Here is an 18037-nt window from a genome sequence, read left to right as displayed (position 1 = left end):
CACAAAACATGCACTGTTGGTGGGCCTTGAGGACAGGGTTGGGGAACTCTGCTTTAAGGAACCAGTCAGATGTTTGCTTTCTTTCATAACTTTCTTTAGTAAAATAACTGTTGAGACAATCAGTACTTTCATTTTGCTGAGCAACTTGATGTTACAAGTATCCGGTTAAAGTGATATAAAACTCAACATTTCTTCTTTGCTCTATAATATTCTTTATAGCAAAAAAAAAGGTATTACCAGAAGAAACACTGGTAGCAGAAGAGCATTCAAACAGTTAAACACAGCACTTTCTTCTTCAGTGGGGAAGCTTTTTGCACAGTTGCTGAACTTGAGGAAGTGATTTAAAGTAATTACAATAGTAGCTGATAAGAAAACAAACAAGAGAATATAAACACTGCTAGCAGTGTCTCAGCTGAATACAGGCCAAAAGTGTTCACAGGAGAAGACACATTCTCATTGGATATATAATATATAAATACGGCCTACTATATATAAATACGGCCTACTATAAATTGTAGCCACCTACAATTTATAGTAGGCCGTTAAGACCTTTTTTACATACACTTTAAGGGCCAGTTAACACTACAATGGAAAACTGTGATCTTTTTATTCATGGTGGCAGAGCTAACACAAAAACAAGATCCTACGTTGAACAGTAGGATTTGTTCACATCTGCCCTTCACCATCGGATCTGTTGGATTTGCTCTGCTACTTGGGATATGATTAGAAAGCACAGTTTTAACCTGTTCAGTTATTCCAGACACTGCATGTGCTGCAGGTCTACCTGTCACCGAATCCTGCCTTCATCTGTCAGTTTCACCTTCTTTTTTAGATAGCAGATGATCAGCAGGACATCCAGGCAATCTCCATAGTTTAAAAAGAAATAAATGTCAGCCTCCATATTTCTTTCACTTCAGGTGTGCTTTGTCATTGTGCTAACCTATCAGCCTGTACAATATTCAGATGGGAGGTGGTGCAGCTGAGGGCAGTAGAAAGAGCACAACTTGTAGTGTGTGTTCTTTGTGTGTACTGGCTTTGGCAGAATTGTTTTGTTTTGCAGTGAAGTATGGAATTAATTGCGGAGAGGCGGATATGAGAGCAGCCAAACACCTGGTTTAGCCACCTCATAACACTGTCAGCCAGATTGCAAATGCCTGGAAAACGGCTGTATGTGGTTTTCTGGATGTCTTCATACCTCAGTGCTGTAAAATATATCTTCTCTGCTTTACTTAAGGAATGTTCCTTATCAAAACATTTTTTAAATACTGTATGTATGTACTGTATGTATGTATGTCAAAAAACTGCATTAGGCCCAGTTCACACTTGGGCGCTTTCCCGCGCACCCGACCAACCAACTTCAGCCTGAAATTTACCAGCATGCGCGATCGATCATGCGGCCAATTTCTGTCCCGAAATTGGTCGCTTTGTCGGTCGGACATGCACTTGGCAGCACCAATTTTCATCCAATTCGATTATAATGGTCGATTGGTTGGTTTGTCGGCTAGTGTATGGCCCCCCCTTAAGCCATTGCTAGAGATGCACTATGAGATACAAATCAGTCTGAGCTGCATGCAGATTGTATGCAGTTTGGAATTTAAAGGGAACATGAGGATACATGAAGATAAAAAAAAAGTTTCACTTACCTGGAGCTTCTCCAAGCCCCCTGCATTCGCCCTGTGCCTGCGTCATCCTGGAATGTTCCTCCAATGCTCAATGCAGGTCGACGGCGCCGCACTATGCCTGCACGGCCATGCCTGTGCACGTCCTCGCTCACGTCGCCATCGCCGTCCTGCTCATGCGCAGAAAGAGCAGGGTCGCACAGTCTTGCAATTCTGCGATACCGCAACTTAGCCACAACGAGGGTCGGCGAATCTGTCCAGGGCGATGCTGGCAGAGGGTGGCTGCAGGGGACTGGCAGAAAGTCCTGGTAAGTGAAACTTTTTTTTTTTAAATCTTCAGGTTTCCTTTAACCAGATGCACTTCCTGACTATCTGTATTGGCTCAGCTCTTTGCTGCATGCAAAGCAAAGTCATGTGCCTCTTGGTGACAGTCTGAAGCTGCTACTGAGATTAATGATTATGCCTAGCTACTGCATATACATGCAGTAATCCCTTTACTTGGTAAGCATCATGCCATGTCATCTTGGGAATGAATGTATCATTGCAGTAAACTAGCCAAGCTGCTGGGATGAGTTGAGAGCAATGTATGTTACTTCCTGGTTTGTGCAGATTTACAAAATAATGACAGACAGAGAGAGGCGAGTTCTGTAGCACCATACTGAATCCAGTTGCCATGGTTTCCAGCAAGTTTCCTACAAAAGTACAGCAGCTGTGAACTAAAGCTAGCAAAAGACGATAAGGCTGGTTTCACACTGGGTCATTGCGTTGCATATCCCATAAAAACATGATCGCACTGGAAGGGAAAAGTCGCAATGTGTGTTACACATACCATGTAACACGTACAGTGTAGCATACACTACATAAAAGTATGCTTCACGACAGCTGTAAATGTGCACACCATTGTCCGGTAACGGGCAGCATGTCTCACATGACTTTGATGGATTTTGTCACACCGTACTTATGTGAATGTACCATCCTATATAATAAAACCGCTGTGTCTCTGCGTCCTGTCCCTGTGTGTCTCTGCGTTTGCGCTACTGTGCATGTGCCGTGCCTTGGGGCCGGGCGGGTGTCCGTGCGCGCCGACGATGACAGACCTACAGCCCGTTTTTAAACGAGCTAAGGTTGCTAGTTACAATCTAATTCCATTGCTTTCATGTCAGTGTGAAACTAGCCTTAAACAATTTTCTAGTTTCAGTGCAATGTATCAGTGTGAAGCTACCCTGACCCTTTTCAAAACTCCCCTCCAGGGGTGCCATAAACTAGCAGTTCTTAATATTCACGTGGCTTTCTAGTATAGGTATAAAGAAATGGTTGCATTTCATTTTTAATCTACTGTTCTCGTTGGTGTTTTTTTATGCAGTTATATTCTATAGTATGGTACAGATGCCTGATAGACGATATTCTATCTATTGATCTTGTTTCTGTAATTTTGCACTTTGCTACATACGTGTATATATGTGCACAGGCAGCACGGTGATGTAGGAGTTTGTATGTTCTCCCCGTGTCTGTGTGAGTTTCCTCTGGGCACTTTGGTTACCTCCCACATCCCCAAAACATAGATAAGTTAATTGGCTTCCCCTAAATTGTCCCTAGACAACGATACATACACTACACAATACATACATAGACATAGGAATATGGTAGGGACTAGATTGTGAGCCCCTCTGAGGGACAGTTAGTGACAAGACAATATACTCTGTACAGCACTGCGTAAGATGTCGACGCTATATAAATACTAAATAATAAGCCTCCATATGCTTATCACCTCAGGTTCCCTTTAAGGTGATGTTGTGGTGGGATTGAAGAGTAACCACACTGCAGTGTATTCTACATAATGTGTAAGGAGCCTCAATGTGGTCACCTGCATGAGACTGCAGCTATACAACTTCTAAAACTATGGGCTGTTGCACACCAAGAGCCGTTCTGAGCGTTTTTAAAAACACTTGTAGGTTGAAAACCACTTGGCTAATGTATGGCAATTGGATGGTGCACACCAGAGCGGTTCGTTTTTTCCCCAAACGCAAACTCGGGTCCTGCAGCATTTTTGCGGATTTCTGAAGGCATTTCTGCCTCCATGTAAAGTAAAGGAAAGTGGAAAATCGCTCTGAGCGCTAGATCAGAGCGACTTTCCAAGCGTTTTTATTACAAAAGCTGTTCAGTTACAGCTTTACTGTAACAAAATATAAAAAATGCTACACAAAATAGCTGCAAAAAACGCTAGGCATGTTTAGAAAATCGGTCCAAACATGCCTAGAATCGCTCTGAAAAACCGCTTCAAAAACCACTAGCGTTTGCGGATACGCTAGCGTTTTATTGGTGTGCATTGGCCCTATGTTGTATAATGTCAGCCATCAGTTAAAGCAAAAAGTTTTGACGAAGGATGATGCCATTTATTGGCAAACTTTAAAATATTCATAGAGAAGGCTTTCAGTATTATAAAATCTTCTTCAGACTCAAATATTGTGTACTGAACTGCTAATTGATAAATTCTCCAGTAATCCCCCCTGTGATTCAGTATGACCCAGGCGGGAGATGTAATTTTTACCTCACATAAGCTGACAATCCAGTCCAGGTTTGCTTGACCACTGGATATCCCCATAGGAGCTTCTTGTGGGTCTATGGAGATTCCTTAGTAAATTAGGCTGTGTATTCACTTGTTTCAGGATGTGATTTCTGGCTTCATTACAAGAGTTTTGTCAGCCTGGGATTCTGTGATTAATTTGTTCTCTGCTGTAATTTCACTGATTAGCAATGCAACAGTTTACATCTTGCAGGTGCTTGTCTACAGTGTGCAGTACATGCAAAGTAGGTGAAAATGTATTTATGTGAAGCAGAATCTCTGTGGACATGCCAAAGCCACACATAGCTACTTGCTCATGCTAATGTAGGATATAATGGTTGAATTTTAGCCCCTGATTGCGTATACATTGACACCACCACCACTTCCACAAACGCACCCTAGTCCCCTCATAACCAATTTACCCTAAACCCGTGACCCTGACAGTAGTCTTAACTTCCTTCCTGAATCTTAACTGCTTAGCGACTGCTCCACACCAATTGGCGTGAATGGCTCTGGGCGGAGATTGCAGGAAATCACGTTTGTTAATGCGCGCACATCTCCACGTGAATGACGGAGCTCCACTCCGCCATCAGTCTCCCAGTGGCGATCTCCGCTCAGAGACTGTTAGACAGCGAAACCACCATCTATTAACACTGTACAGCGGTGCGATTTAAGGCAGCGCTGTACTGGGGACAGCCATGTCACGCGGCTGGGCTGTCCCCTCTAGAGGCACAAAGACTGTCATAGGCTGAAGCCTTATTAAAATAAATATTTGTCCCCAAAAACAAACATCCTGGGAGCAATCAATACTTACCAACAGACAGCTGTGTTGGTGGGAAGAAAAGGGGGGGGGGGGAATCACTGGTGTGCTGAGTTGTACGGCCCTGTGGTGAGGCCTTAAAGGGAACCTGAAGCGGTGAAAATTATTTAAAATAACCACATGACGTAGCTGCAAATGAATATTACATACTAACCTCACCGTCATTTCCTCTCATTAGCTCACTATTTTCTTCTTACAGTGATCCCTACCAGTTCTGACAATATTTTGTCAGAACTGAAATATACCAGTTGCTGACATTTTTATATATCAGCAGCTGTCAGTTATAACTTAATGTGCAAGGTAATTTCCATGTTTCCCTATGGCTCAAGTGGTCGGTTACAGTTTAACAGTGTACTGACCAGGAAGCTGTTATGGGGTAATGGCCATTTTGAAAATGGAGGATGGAGAATTCCATTGATCATAGTGGACAAATGGAATGCAGGAGAGGAGAAAGAGATTGAGGAGTAGACTACGCAGGAGGTAAGTACGACCTGTGTATGGTTATTTTGACTTTTTATTTTCAGTTCAGGTTCTCTTTAAAGCTGCAGTGGCCCCATTAGTAAAAAAAAAAAAAAAAAAATGGCCTGGTCACTAGGGGGGTTTAAGACCGCGGTCCTCAAGAGGTTAAACAGAACCTTCTGCTTAACTAATAATAATAATGCTAACATTTGTGTAGCGATTTTCTTCTGTCAGACTTAAAAGCTCTTGCAGCCACTAAGGGGGTACTCAGTATTCCACCCTGCAGTGTTAAAGGGAAGGTTCAGGGAGTGGGAAAAAAAAATAAAAATCCATATCCACTTACCTGGGGCTTCCTCCAGCCCGTGGCAGGCAGGACGTGCCCTCGGTGCCGCTCCGGAGGCTCCAGGTGGCCGACCGACCTGGCCAGGCCCGGCTGCCAGGTCGGGCTCTTCTGCGCTCCAATCTGCGCCTCACGGGGGCGCGCTGACGTCATTGGACGTCCTCCGGGCTGTACTGCGCAGGGACGTCCGATGACGTCAGCGCGCCCACGTGGAACGCAGAAGAGCCCGACCTGGCAGCCGGTCTGGCCAGGTCGGGTCGGCCACCGGGAGCCAGCGGAGCGGTGGCGAGGGCACCTCCTGCCTGCCACGGGCTAGAGGAAGCCCCAGGTAAGTGGATATGAATTTTTGGTACTTATCCGTTAGCTGGGCGCATCCTCTAGGTGGCGACAAAACTCCACCAGAGTTACATCTTTCCCTACTATCCATGTCGGCCTGGAGGGGGAATAGTAATCAGTGCTAACTGCCGGATGCGCCCGGCTAACGGATAAGTACCGAATTTTTTTTTTCCCACTCCCTGAACCTTCCCTTTAAGAAGCATGATTCTTCCAGAGTAAAATGAGCCATAAATTACTTTTCTCCTATGTTGCTGTCACTTAAAGTAAGTAGTAGAAATCTGACAAAACCGACAGGTTTTGGATTAGCCCATCTCATGGTTTTCTTTGATTTAAAAAGCACTTAGTGAATGGCAGTTGCTCCATCCAACTGCCAAAAAAGTGTGCAGCAGGCAGGGAGGCTGGCTAGCATGTATAAATCTTTTTCAGGGAGTGTTTTTCTAAAAAATAAAGGCATGCTGAGCTTCCCCCACGAAGAGATAGACTAGCCCAAAACATGTTGGTAATGTCCAATTTCTACTACCTACTGTAAGTAACGGCAATATAGGAGAAAAGTAATTTTTAGCTTTTTACTCTGGAAGAAACATGCTTCTTCTTTGTATGTATTTACATATATTTTACATTTTAAGATTTTGACTTTAAAGGTAGCCATACACTGGTTGATTTGCCATCAGATTCGACCAACAGATAGATCCCTCTCTGATCGAATCTGATCAGAGAGGGATTTCAGCCTGAAACTGATTCACCATCTGCTGAGCTGCCGCTGTCGCCTGTTGCGGAGAAGATGCCGGGAGCCAGCTTCGGGTAATGTATACCTGTCTCGATTGTACGCCGCTAGCGATGCGCTCCCTACCGCCGGTAATTTCCCGCACAGAGCGTTCGACGGGACCGTTCTATTTTAGCGTTTAGCATGAACGATTTGACAGCAGATTCGATCCCAGTGATCGAATCTGCTGTCGATCGGTGGGTAATCGGCCTAGTGTGTGGCCAGCTTAAGGCTGGGCGCAAACTTGGACTAATCACCAGAGTTATGCATTTGAAGCTTAGGTCAGCAGGTCGGAGAGTAATTTGCTCTTATAAAAAATGTTAATGAGGTATGTCAACATGGAAGAAATTAGTTTGATTTAGTTCCGGTTTGCGTTTGCATCAACTAGTAGCAATTTGCATCTCTTTGACCATACCTTCTAGATATACACACTTTTTTTTAAACATCCTTCATAATTCAGGCAAAGGAAAAACCACATTCTAGGTCTGTCCAGTTTATGTTGACTGTGCATTTTAAAGAGAACCAGAGATGAAGCAACCTCATGTATTTTACCTTATAAATCAGTGGGAACATGACAGTAAACACCTAATCTGCTCTTTGTTACATTGTTCTCTGTTTAATTTGCCTGTTATCACCTCTAAGATAAGAATCCCGACTAAGCAGTCGGTCTGGCTTTGCTACAGAATAATTATAGCTGAGACTGTGTTCTTTGCTGTCTTCAAGTCCAAGCCTGCCCCCTGCTGGCTTTGCTCAGGAATCATTATAGCTGAGTCATTATAGCAAAGCCAGAATCAATGCTCAGTCCAGGATTCTTATCTCAGCTAGATAACAGACACTTTTAGCAGTGAGGATGGAACAGAGAGCATGGTAAATGTTTTCTCTAATGTTCCCACTGATTTCTATGGTAAAATACACAAGGGTGCTTCGTCTCTGGTTCCCTTTAAGCAGAAGAGCGGTCAGGTGGATGAGTGGTGTACTTAAAAAGATAATGTGTACCTTGTTTGAACTTCCATGACACTCACTAATTAAATCCAATTAGCCTGTGATTAGACTGTGTTAAGCCTAGGTGGAAACTGCTGTGACAAACTGCCCAGAGCTTAATTGTGCTAAAATGTTGTGTGATGGCAGCACTGCTGGGAAGGTGGAGGGGAACTGACCTCTCCTCTCTCTGTCCATACAGCATGAGGCTTGCTGGCTTGTTTCCTGACTGCTGGCACTAGGTGGTTAACAGGCCGTGCATTCATATGCAGGGTGCTGAGTCTGCCGCCGCCAGCGCACTTGACATGGAGAGGCCTCTTTGTGCTTCTAACTCCCATGCGAGCAGCAGGTCAGCCAGTGAACAGCGTCTGAATGAGCAGCCCTTGTGTCTCCTATGTGGCTGCCCTGAACAGAAAAGGCACAAGAAGCTCAACCAAGCAGCAGACTGGCATCCTAAATGTCGTGCTAATGTCACCCATACAGGGATCAGCAGACGCTCAGCAGAATGCAAAGCATTGTAATATTTCTAGAGCTGGATTTGCTCAAATGTAAGCTTCCTTAATTGTGCCTCAATTTTAAGTGTTTAAAATGGATTTGAGGATTAGTAGCTTGTAGTCAAAAGTATGTCTTGTAGGAAGTTTTCTGTAGCCTATTAATTATTTCAGGATGCACAGCACATAGAGCAGACTGCAAGGCGAATGCAATTCTTTGGAGTGCAGTAATTGATCTTCTGTGTATGGAATAAGTACATTTCAGCGATGAGCAGTGACACAGAACATTGCAGTGATCTCACCAAGTCTAACCTGCAAGATAAGCTTGCTTTTCCACCTCTGCAGGAAATACAAAGGGCCATTCAAGTAGAACATATGCTGGTTGTAGTAGCAGTGCCAAGCCTGCTGTCCCCTAGATGAATGTGTAACCTTTGATCTGCTTCTGAAGGCTGTTGACTGTGGCAGCCACCCATTGTTTGGAAAGGATTAAGAAAGTGTGTCAGAGCTCTTTTTACAGCCAGCTTTGATTTCTGCAAATTACTCAGCTTTAAGTATCATTCTGTAGCTAAAGAGTGCTACTACTGGCCCTATTTATTGCCCTGGAAGGTTCTTAACATTTGCTTACATTACAGCCCCATGCAGCACTGCTTTGTAGCTCTCTGTGGAGAATATTCATATTTTAGAATATAATTGATTGTGTATGTATGGTAGGAGCCACATAACAGTATTTTCAGGCAACGTTAAAATATTTCAGCAGCTGGCTAAGTATGTACACCAAGGGGTACTTATCCGTCAGCCGGGCGCATCCGGCAGGTGGCGCTAATTACTATTCCCCCTCTAGGCCGCCATGGATAGTAGGGAAAGATGTAACTCTGGTGGAGTTTTGTCACCACCTGCCGGATGCGCCCGGCTAACGGATAAGTATCCACCAGGGTTTTCCAAGATTTAGTGCTTCTCAACCTGTCCAGAGGTCCCACCAGTGGCACACCTTGCAGAGATCCTCACTCTCTCTTTTTATAGTTTGGCATATGGAATTTCTACTGAGAATTTACCAAAATCCCATTTAGCACAGTGCCATGTTTGGAGACTGAAAATGACATACTCATTGCAGAGTGCAGGAATGTGTTCTTCGCAGCTGGCCTTAAAGTGTATTTGAGGAGACATGATGAGATAAGACGTGTATGTACAGTGCCAAGCATATTACTATGCTGTTTTTGTTTACATTTTTCTGCCTGAAAAAGTTAGACACGCAGGTGTTATAGTATCTCTCGAGTCGGAACCTAGCCAGACTATAACATAATCCTCACGGAGTAGGAATTACAGCCATAAAACTTTACTGGCAGAAAACTACTTCTGAGTGCAGGGGATAGATACAAAAGGGCAATATTTCATACATTTTAGCTCTGAGACACTTGAAAGACTGTGTAATTGAGCAGAGACAGTAAATAAAGCAGGGAGCACACTTGTCTGTCAGTTTTCTGTGTGTGTTTTTCTGCATGAGCTTTCTGCACTCCATGTGTGTTTGTGTGTGGAAACAAAAATGCATGTTTGATAGAAAATGCACACTGCGCTGCACTGTTGTCAGTTTTGTTTCTGCATGGGAAAAAAAATGCATGCAAGTGTGGAATAGCCCATTGATTAACATTGGTCCTCAGTTTTTCTGTACAGAAAATGCGCACACAAAAACAGACAAGTGTGCTCCCTGCCTAAATTTCAAGTTTTTAAATATATATATATATTTTTATATAAGTAATTGTTAGGAGTAGGAGAGATGTGAAATGATAATCCCTGATTCCCATTACAATGGGTGGGATGTGTTAAGCAGCAAGTACGTTCTTGAAGGTGATGTGTTGGAAACTGAAAACAAATGGGGGAAATCTAAAGATTTGAGTGACTTTAGAACAGGCCAAATCGGGTCAGAGCATTTGTTCTTGGTATGAAGTACTTTGTAACTAGCAAATGTGGCCCAGTAAAGGAAACTGCTAAACTGATAACAGGGTCCATGGGTGCCTTCAGACTCATTGATGTATATGGGAAAAGCAAGTTCAGTCCCACTGTACAGCTATTGCAGCACATCTTACATGATATATGTAGCTGCAGGCCAGCCTCAGTACACATGCTGACCCCTCTCTATACCTAAACAGCAGAACCGGACCAAGGAGCAATGGAAGGAGGTCGGGGCTGTTTGGGTGGCACAAGGGAGACCTATACAAAACTAGGCAGGTGGGATTAATGTTTTGATTTATCAGTGCATGCTTGCTGACTGTAGCTTTACTGGGAAGAATCACCTCCTAGGCCTAGTGCACACCGGAGCGTTTCCGCTGCGGTTTGCGATCTGCTTGCGGGTACGGATCCGCTAGGGTAATGTATTTCAATGGGCTGGTGCACACCAGAGCGGGAGGCGTTTTGCAGAAACGCATACTCCCAGGCTGCTGCAGATTTTGGATTGCGGATGCGTTTCTGCCTCAATGTTAAGTATAGGAAAACCGCAAACCGCTCTGAAAAACGGCACTTCAGAGCGGTTTGCCAGGCGTTTTTTGTTACAGTAGCTGTTCAGTAACAGCTTTACTGTAACAATACATGAAATCTACTATACCAAAACCGCTACACAAAACCGCAAAACGCTAGCTGAAACGCTGCAGAAAAATAAGAAAAAGCGTTTCAAAATCTGCTAGCATTTTGCGGATCTGCTAGCGGTTTTTGGTGTGCACTAGGCCATAGATTGGCTATAAATAAATAAATGTATTCTTTAAAAAAATGAGTAATGTACAACTTGTAATAAAATCATTTGGTACTTATCCGTTAGCCGGGCGCATCCGGCAGGTGGCGCTAATTACTATTCCCCCTCCAGGCCGACATGGATAGTAGGGAAAGATGTAACTCTGGTGCAGTTTTGTCGCCACCTAGAGGATGCGCCCGGCTAACGGATAAGTACCAATCATTTGATGTTTTGAGAAGGACAGTCTTTGTTCCGTAGTGTAAACAAATCTGTTAGTTTGTAAGCACCCGTATTAAAAATGCATTCATGCCAAGGAATATCAGGCTGCTTTTACCACGTTTCACAAGAGCAGAAGTGTTTTTTTTTTGGAAGCATTAATTATAAGCATAAAATTCAGCGCAATGAAACAGCAACAGAGAGGCAGAGAGAGGCCATAACCTTTAGTTGGCTTGTCACTTACAATACAAGTTGTAAAATAAAGGGTCTGTGTAAGAGAGCACAGGCTGCTATATCTTGCTGTGCAGCAAACACTGCTCTGTGCCACAACATTATGTAACCTGTACTGTTCAGTCTCTCCCCGAGGGCGAAACATGGTTGCTTAACAAAGAAAAGCGCTTTGCACAAGGACTGTTTTATGCTCTACTGACCCTGGGTATTGTGTGTACTACTTCAATGACATTGCTTTCCCAAGTCCCTGCTCCTGGCCTCCTGCTATCTAATGTATGTAATTATTGTATGCATTTGTAACACTCAGGCTTATTTTGCAACGTAAATAGTGATATGTATAGGCCTTTCATAGTGAATTTTCTGTAGGAAAAGCAATGACCTAACATAATAATCGTAGAATATAGTAATTGTGTGCATGCTTATCTTTGTGTGAGCATTCTTGTTTATTTAGCGGCTGTCATAGAGGGAAGTCAAGGACAGTTGTAGTATACCTGCAGTCCTTCTCTACAAGAAACCTCTCCTTGTATCTCGCCTGTCCCTGAAAAAGCAGCCTTGTAGTAGATGACATTATAAAAGATTTATACACTTACCAGACACTAGGGTGATTGCATGGCTGTCCCACTGAGCAGACACAGTCCTGACACACTCTTCAGGAGCCCAGCTGCATCCCACCCCAAGACATACACTCTCCATTAGCTAATATAGTAAGGAGTGAAAGAAAGTGATCGCCAAATCCCCCCCCCCCCCCCGTCCCAGAATGCACTGCAGGACAATTGGATCTCAGTCATGCCACTTTACCACTGAGAACAGCAGTAGGGTAGAGCAAGTGGCAACATGAGCCACAGCACCCCCTCCTGCAAGGTATTGTTGCATGTGATTCAGCACTTAAGGCCCATTCACACCGGGGATCGCAAAATGCTAGCAATTAGCACCAGCGTTTTGCAGCTGCTATTTTTTTGCGGTAAACTAATTTTTTTTTACTGCATGTTTTTGCGTTTTTTGAACAATTGTGATTAGCGCTTTTTTGACATTGCAATCATGATTGCTCAAAAATCTAAAAAAAAAATGCATGTACAGCGTTTTCTTTTACTGCAAATTGCCGGTGATCGCGGCAGTGAGATCACTGCTATATACTTTCCAGTACACTAGCACTTTTAAAATAGCTAGCGATCGCCAGGGATTTGGCGGTAAACGCCCATGAATCGCCCCAATGGGAATGTGCCCTTAGAGTCTGAAAGGTTCCAGAACTGGCCAGTGTCATGTTACCACTTGACTTAAAGCGAACCTTAAGTCACTTAAAAAAAATGAGATGAACTCACCTGGGGCTTCCCTCAGCCCCCAGCAGACGATCGGTGCCCTCGCAGCTCGCTCCGATGTCCCAGGACCCGCCGGCGACGACTTCCGGTTTCGCCGTCACCGGCCGACAGGCATGGGAACGCGAGTGATTGTTCGCGTTCCCAGCCTGTATATCGCCCCCTATGCTGCTATTGCGGCCAGGAGGCCCAGGTGAGTTCATCTCATTTTTTTAAGTGACTTAAGGTTCGCTTTAAAGAGACTCCGTAACAAAAATTGCATCCTGTTTTTTATCATCCTACAAGTTCCAAAAGCTATTCTAATGTGTTCTGGCTTACTGCAGCATGTTCTACTATCACCATCTCTGTAATAAATCAACTTATCTCTCTCTTGTCAGACTTGTCAGCCTGTGTCTGGAAGGCTGCCAAGTTCTTCAGTGTTGTAGTTCTGTGATGCATCTCCCACCTCCAGGCCCCTCTCTGCACACTGCCTGTGTATTATTTAGATTAGGACAGCTTCTCTCTTATCTTTTACAAGCTGTATAAATCCTCCTCTGAGCTGGCTGGGCTTTCACGTACTGAGGAATTACATACAGGCAGAGCTGTCTGCACTCTGCAGGAAGAAACAGCCTGACACTTCAGTGGAAGATAGCTGCAGGGGGAAAGAAACACACAAATGATCTCTTGAGATTCAAAAGGAAGGGTGTAAACAGCCTGCTTGTGTATGGATGTATTTTCTATGTGTGGACATACTGTACATCAACCTACTTCCTGTTTTGGTGGCCATTTTGTTTGTTTATAAACAAACTTTTTAAAACTGTTTTTAACCACTTTTAATGCGGCGAGGAGCGGCGAAATTGTGACAGAGGGTAATAGGAGATGTCCCCTAACGCACTGGTATGTTTACTTTTGTGCGATTTTAACAATACAGATTCTCTTTAAGCTCACATTTACTGGCAAGTATTCATTTTTTTTAATAATCTTTATATAATATACACTGACTAGTAGTACATAGGCATCTGGTGCTGGTTACCACAAAATATGCAAATAGATTTTTTTCAGTTGAACTTCAACATTCTAGATTTAAAAAAGAAAAACAAATCTTGATGTGGCATTGTGTGTTATCTTTTTTTTTTTTTCATGGCTTGTACAGCTCTACAGTTTATCAGCTAATCCCTGTGAGTTTGTTTCACTGACTGGTGAGGTTCTTCTATACTGGTCCTTTCTTTTGGACAGGGGATGTGTTAAAAGCAGCTGCTTCTGCCAAGAGGGGCGTGCTGTGGTCAGTAAATGGCCATGGTACACTGCTGTGACTGAGGTCTCCCAGATCAGCCTTTTGTTGTAGTCACACAGTGGGGTCTGGACACAAGCCAAACCTACAGGCTCCCTTTGAGAGCATTGCCTGGCACATCTGCGCTGAGAGAGCTCGGAGTATCAGCTGTCTACAGAGAGACAGACAACAATAGTTGCTGAGCAGCTGGAGGACACTGGATACAGTACTGAGGAATAGCCGTATTTCAGATGAAAATACATATTTAAAATGTATCGTTTTTTGTCAGTTGTGTGTTTGACACCACGGCAGCCGTTAACAATCAGAGCCTGTCATCTTCCGCTAGCATTTTGTGTAGGATGGACAGTGGGGGGCATAGACCTAAAATGACCTGTGGGTGCTGCCGTCAGAAAGGAAAAAAAATGTTAGTTGACTGGAATCATTTTATGTATAAAGAATGTGAGAACATGCATGGGCATATCTGAGAGAATGGCCTTAGTCTGGATATGGCAACCTAATTCCTTACCTTCCCCATTATGGCATGACCGAAAAAGGAAAAAGAAGAATATACTTTCATTTGGGCCATAAAGGTTATGACAGAATTAAAACTAAGTAAGGCCTGTGTAGTGCACACAAATCCAGCTGTGGCCTGTTATGTGTGCAAATACAACCCAGTGCCCACTAATTAAATTGTTCTTCAGGCCTTTCCATAGATATGTAAGGGTGGATGGACATGTATAGGTGCAGTGGCCAAACTCAGGGTAAAAAAAACTTTGTTTGGAAAAACAGGTTTATATTGGAGAAGGCAGGTGACAACAAAGGACGCAGTTGGCATTAACTTGTAGTGGAATTGAACACATTTAAGTTGCAGAAATAACTGGAACCCAGTTCAACTTTGGGAGCATCCCATTTATTGCATTGATTCGAATACTACAGGCTTGTGTTAAGCAGCTTATCACACATCTGTATTATTTGTCTCAGCACAATAAATGGGATACTCCTGAGTTTGAGCATAATTTAGTTCACTTGTCTTGTTACATGTTGCTCCTTTAAATGTGTGGATCTCTCTGAACTGCTAAATCCTGGCTGAATACATTTAGGAGCACACAGTACGAGCACTATTGCGCGTAGTGTGCACACGTCGATTTCTTAACTCCCGCTGCTGATTCTAACTCGCGCTGCTGTAGTAGGGCAGCTTAGTGCATCACTGAGCAGCTAAAGAAACAAATGTGCAGACTTTTTATAGTGTTATGTTTGGTATATTTTGTGTGAAAAGGTATTTTTTTTTTCTCTCTGAGTTCACTGGGTCACGTTGTCTGTTGCCATCATTTTTAGCTGGACCAAGCGACTCGTGTTTATACTATATATAAAGCATTTTTCACAGGATGGCTTAAATGTGACTCCTGCTCTTTAAAGCAAATTGTATTGCATATCTGGATTGGATTTATCTGTTTTTCCCTGTCAGGAGTTTTCCCAGTGCAGCAGCTGGGTATTGGCTACACTGCATAGGACATTGTCTGCATCTCCAGCTGTTAGGTTGTGAAAACAACCCACTGTGTTCCTGCTGCTAATGTACACTAGGATCAGCTTCCATGTTTATCAGAGAGCCATTGCTACCATAAGGAAGCACTTCTTATTCCAAATCCTGCCTTAAAATAAAAGTCCACTTTAAATTACAAAAAGTATTGTCACATTTGCAGCATATTATTTTAATGTTATTTATAAGTATATTTTCATTTTTAGCCAGCTATGAATTTCCACAACTCGCTGAAGCTGATATTATAGTTCTTTGCCCGCCTGACCATCTCTATGTAGAGTAGGGACTGTATAGATCGCTGCCACCTTGCTGCATGTTTCTGTATGAGTAGCTGGTTACACAGAGTAGGAGCATGACACTCATGTTCCACACCTGGACTAATCCATTGACTGGCAGCAAATCTGGATACTCTTGAACCACAGTCTCTGTAAAGAAACCTGTGGAAAATTGTTTTACTTACTTACTGTACATCAAAGCAAGTGGATATAAGGTTTGCCATTAATCTTTGCAGTGTATTAGCTGAACTGAAGGGATTGCCTTTTCCTCAGTAATGCTGGAATTTAATATGAAGGCAGGAACTCGTTATGGGTCCACTAAGCAGCTGGGGGAGGAATTAGAGGGCAAGAGATCAGCATAATGACTGGGTGGCAAGCATTTCCAAAATATATTGTAACGGCCAGTTCTGTATCTCTTTTGCCAAAAGTTTAGTGGAAGATTGCAAAAAATAAAATAAGAAACTGTTTGCTAGCTGTTTGTTCAAAACTAAAACAAAATCCATATTTACTGGGAGTAGTTCCTGGCTTGTCAGCTTCCAAAATACCATATAGTAGCTGCTCCTGAAAATCAGTCTTCGTCTAGCAACTGCAGCAAAAACAAAAATAAAGGAGCGCTGCATAGGGCAATACCTTTTTATTCCACAATTCAAAACAAGACACTATACAGACTTAACACTTGTATCACTCTTTTCTTCTGGCTGACTCAAAGCACCAGAGATGCATCCATTAGGGCACGCGCTATAGGCTGTAGCAGCGTTAGGGCCCTTTTCCACTAGCAATTACTAGCGTTCACGCTAAACGCTAGCGATTGCTGAATCGCAAAGTGCAGGAAACTTCCGGCGATTGCGTTCACGATTTTGCTATGCACTGTACTGCATGGCAAATATCGCTCCGCGGCACGATCACTTTTGATAAAAAAACGAATCACGGTAGTGGAAATTGCCTACCGCGATTCCGATGTTAATATGCAAACCATAGCGATTTAAAAATCACTAGCGGTTTGCGATTTTGCGATTCAGCATCGCAAACGCCGCTAGTGGAAAAGGGCCCTTAGGTAGACTTGCTCAAGGTCTCCTACTGAATAGGAAGAGCCAAGATTCAAACCCAGGTCTCCCGTGTCAGAAGCAGAGTTAAAGGTTAACCGCACAAGATGTATGTGTTGACAATTTGCATATAAAATTGCCATGCTCTGGAAAAGAAAAACCCTCCATTTGTCCAGCCAGTGCCATGGCTTTTGGCTTCAGATGGTAGGGATGCTGGATAGAGCAGGCGGGACACTGTTGGCATGACAGTAGCGTCACAGAGCATTTTGGCATGCTTACGCCTTCTTCAGGTGACCCACTGACGCACACACCAATTTATACATTGAATGGGAGTGTCAAGCGCCACTCGTCATTCTGCCCCCACTAGAGCCATCTAGTGACAGTAAGTAAAAGAACATACAGCGTTGGTTACACATATATGCACATAAAATGTATACAGATTTTATATATCTACATAAAAATGGGGGGAAATGGTGTTCAAAGCTAATCTTGTATGTTTATCATATGAAATCTATGTCAAGGACTGTAAGACAGAGAAAGCCGTTCATGTTCCATTATTTACACAACTAAGGCACGTCCCATTTCTGTAGAGCAGCCATATTATTTGACCTGTAGTATCATAGATCATGTAGCTTTTCATGGTGTGACCGCAGGGCATGACACTCTAAATCTAAACAGTGACTTGTAATCTTGTTTGAGAAACATCCAGAGCAGTTTCATTCTGTGATTCTTCCTCTTCCTATATCTCACACTGACAGAGTACTTTTATCTGCAATTTCATATTTTCAATTGGTTTATCTTCGGTGTGCACATAAACACTTCAGGCAATCTAAGCAGGAAATTATAGGGCAGGGGACACAAAAAAAAAGGACACCGTCTGTGATACAGGGAGGCCATGAGGACCTGATACTCACACCTTCCCAAAATTGACTGGCTTCATTTCTTTCTGTTGATTTTCACAGTATGGACAATCTAAAGTTGTATCCTTTGGTTAACAAAAACAGGCATATTTGTGTTGTGCGATAGGGTTTTGGCATTCTATATGTTGCAGTGGATTTTCCATTTGACCTGACCATTGGATTCTG

General features: G+C 43.2%; 1 protein-coding gene across 12 annotated transcripts in view; it reads left to right on the top strand.

Moving 5' to 3' along the window:
* The window catches only part of FBRSL1 (fibrosin like 1), a 754878-nt gene that overhangs the window by 240776 nt on the left and 496065 nt on the right, over positions 1–18037 (top strand). Inside the window, exon 1 of one of the 12 annotated variants that reach the window (XM_068243436.1) lies at positions 6520–6636. The exons of 10 other annotated variants lie outside the window; for them this stretch is intronic. In XM_068243436.1, coding sequence (XP_068099537.1) covers positions 6631–6636 — 6 coding nt within the window. In that variant the 5' untranslated portion in view covers positions 6520–6630. Of the gene's footprint in view, positions 1–6519; positions 6663–18037 lie in introns of those variants that run through there. One more of the 12 variants, XM_068243437.1, reaches the window with a different exon arrangement.

Source organism: Hyperolius riggenbachi, chromosome 1 (genome assembly GCF_040937935.1).
Source record: "Hyperolius riggenbachi isolate aHypRig1 chromosome 1, aHypRig1.pri, whole genome shotgun sequence".
NCBI classification, from domain to species: Eukaryota; Metazoa; Chordata; class Amphibia; order Anura; family Hyperoliidae; genus Hyperolius; species Hyperolius riggenbachi.
Note: the sequence above shows the minus strand (reverse complement) of the source record. Positions and strands in the feature narration are given on the sequence as shown.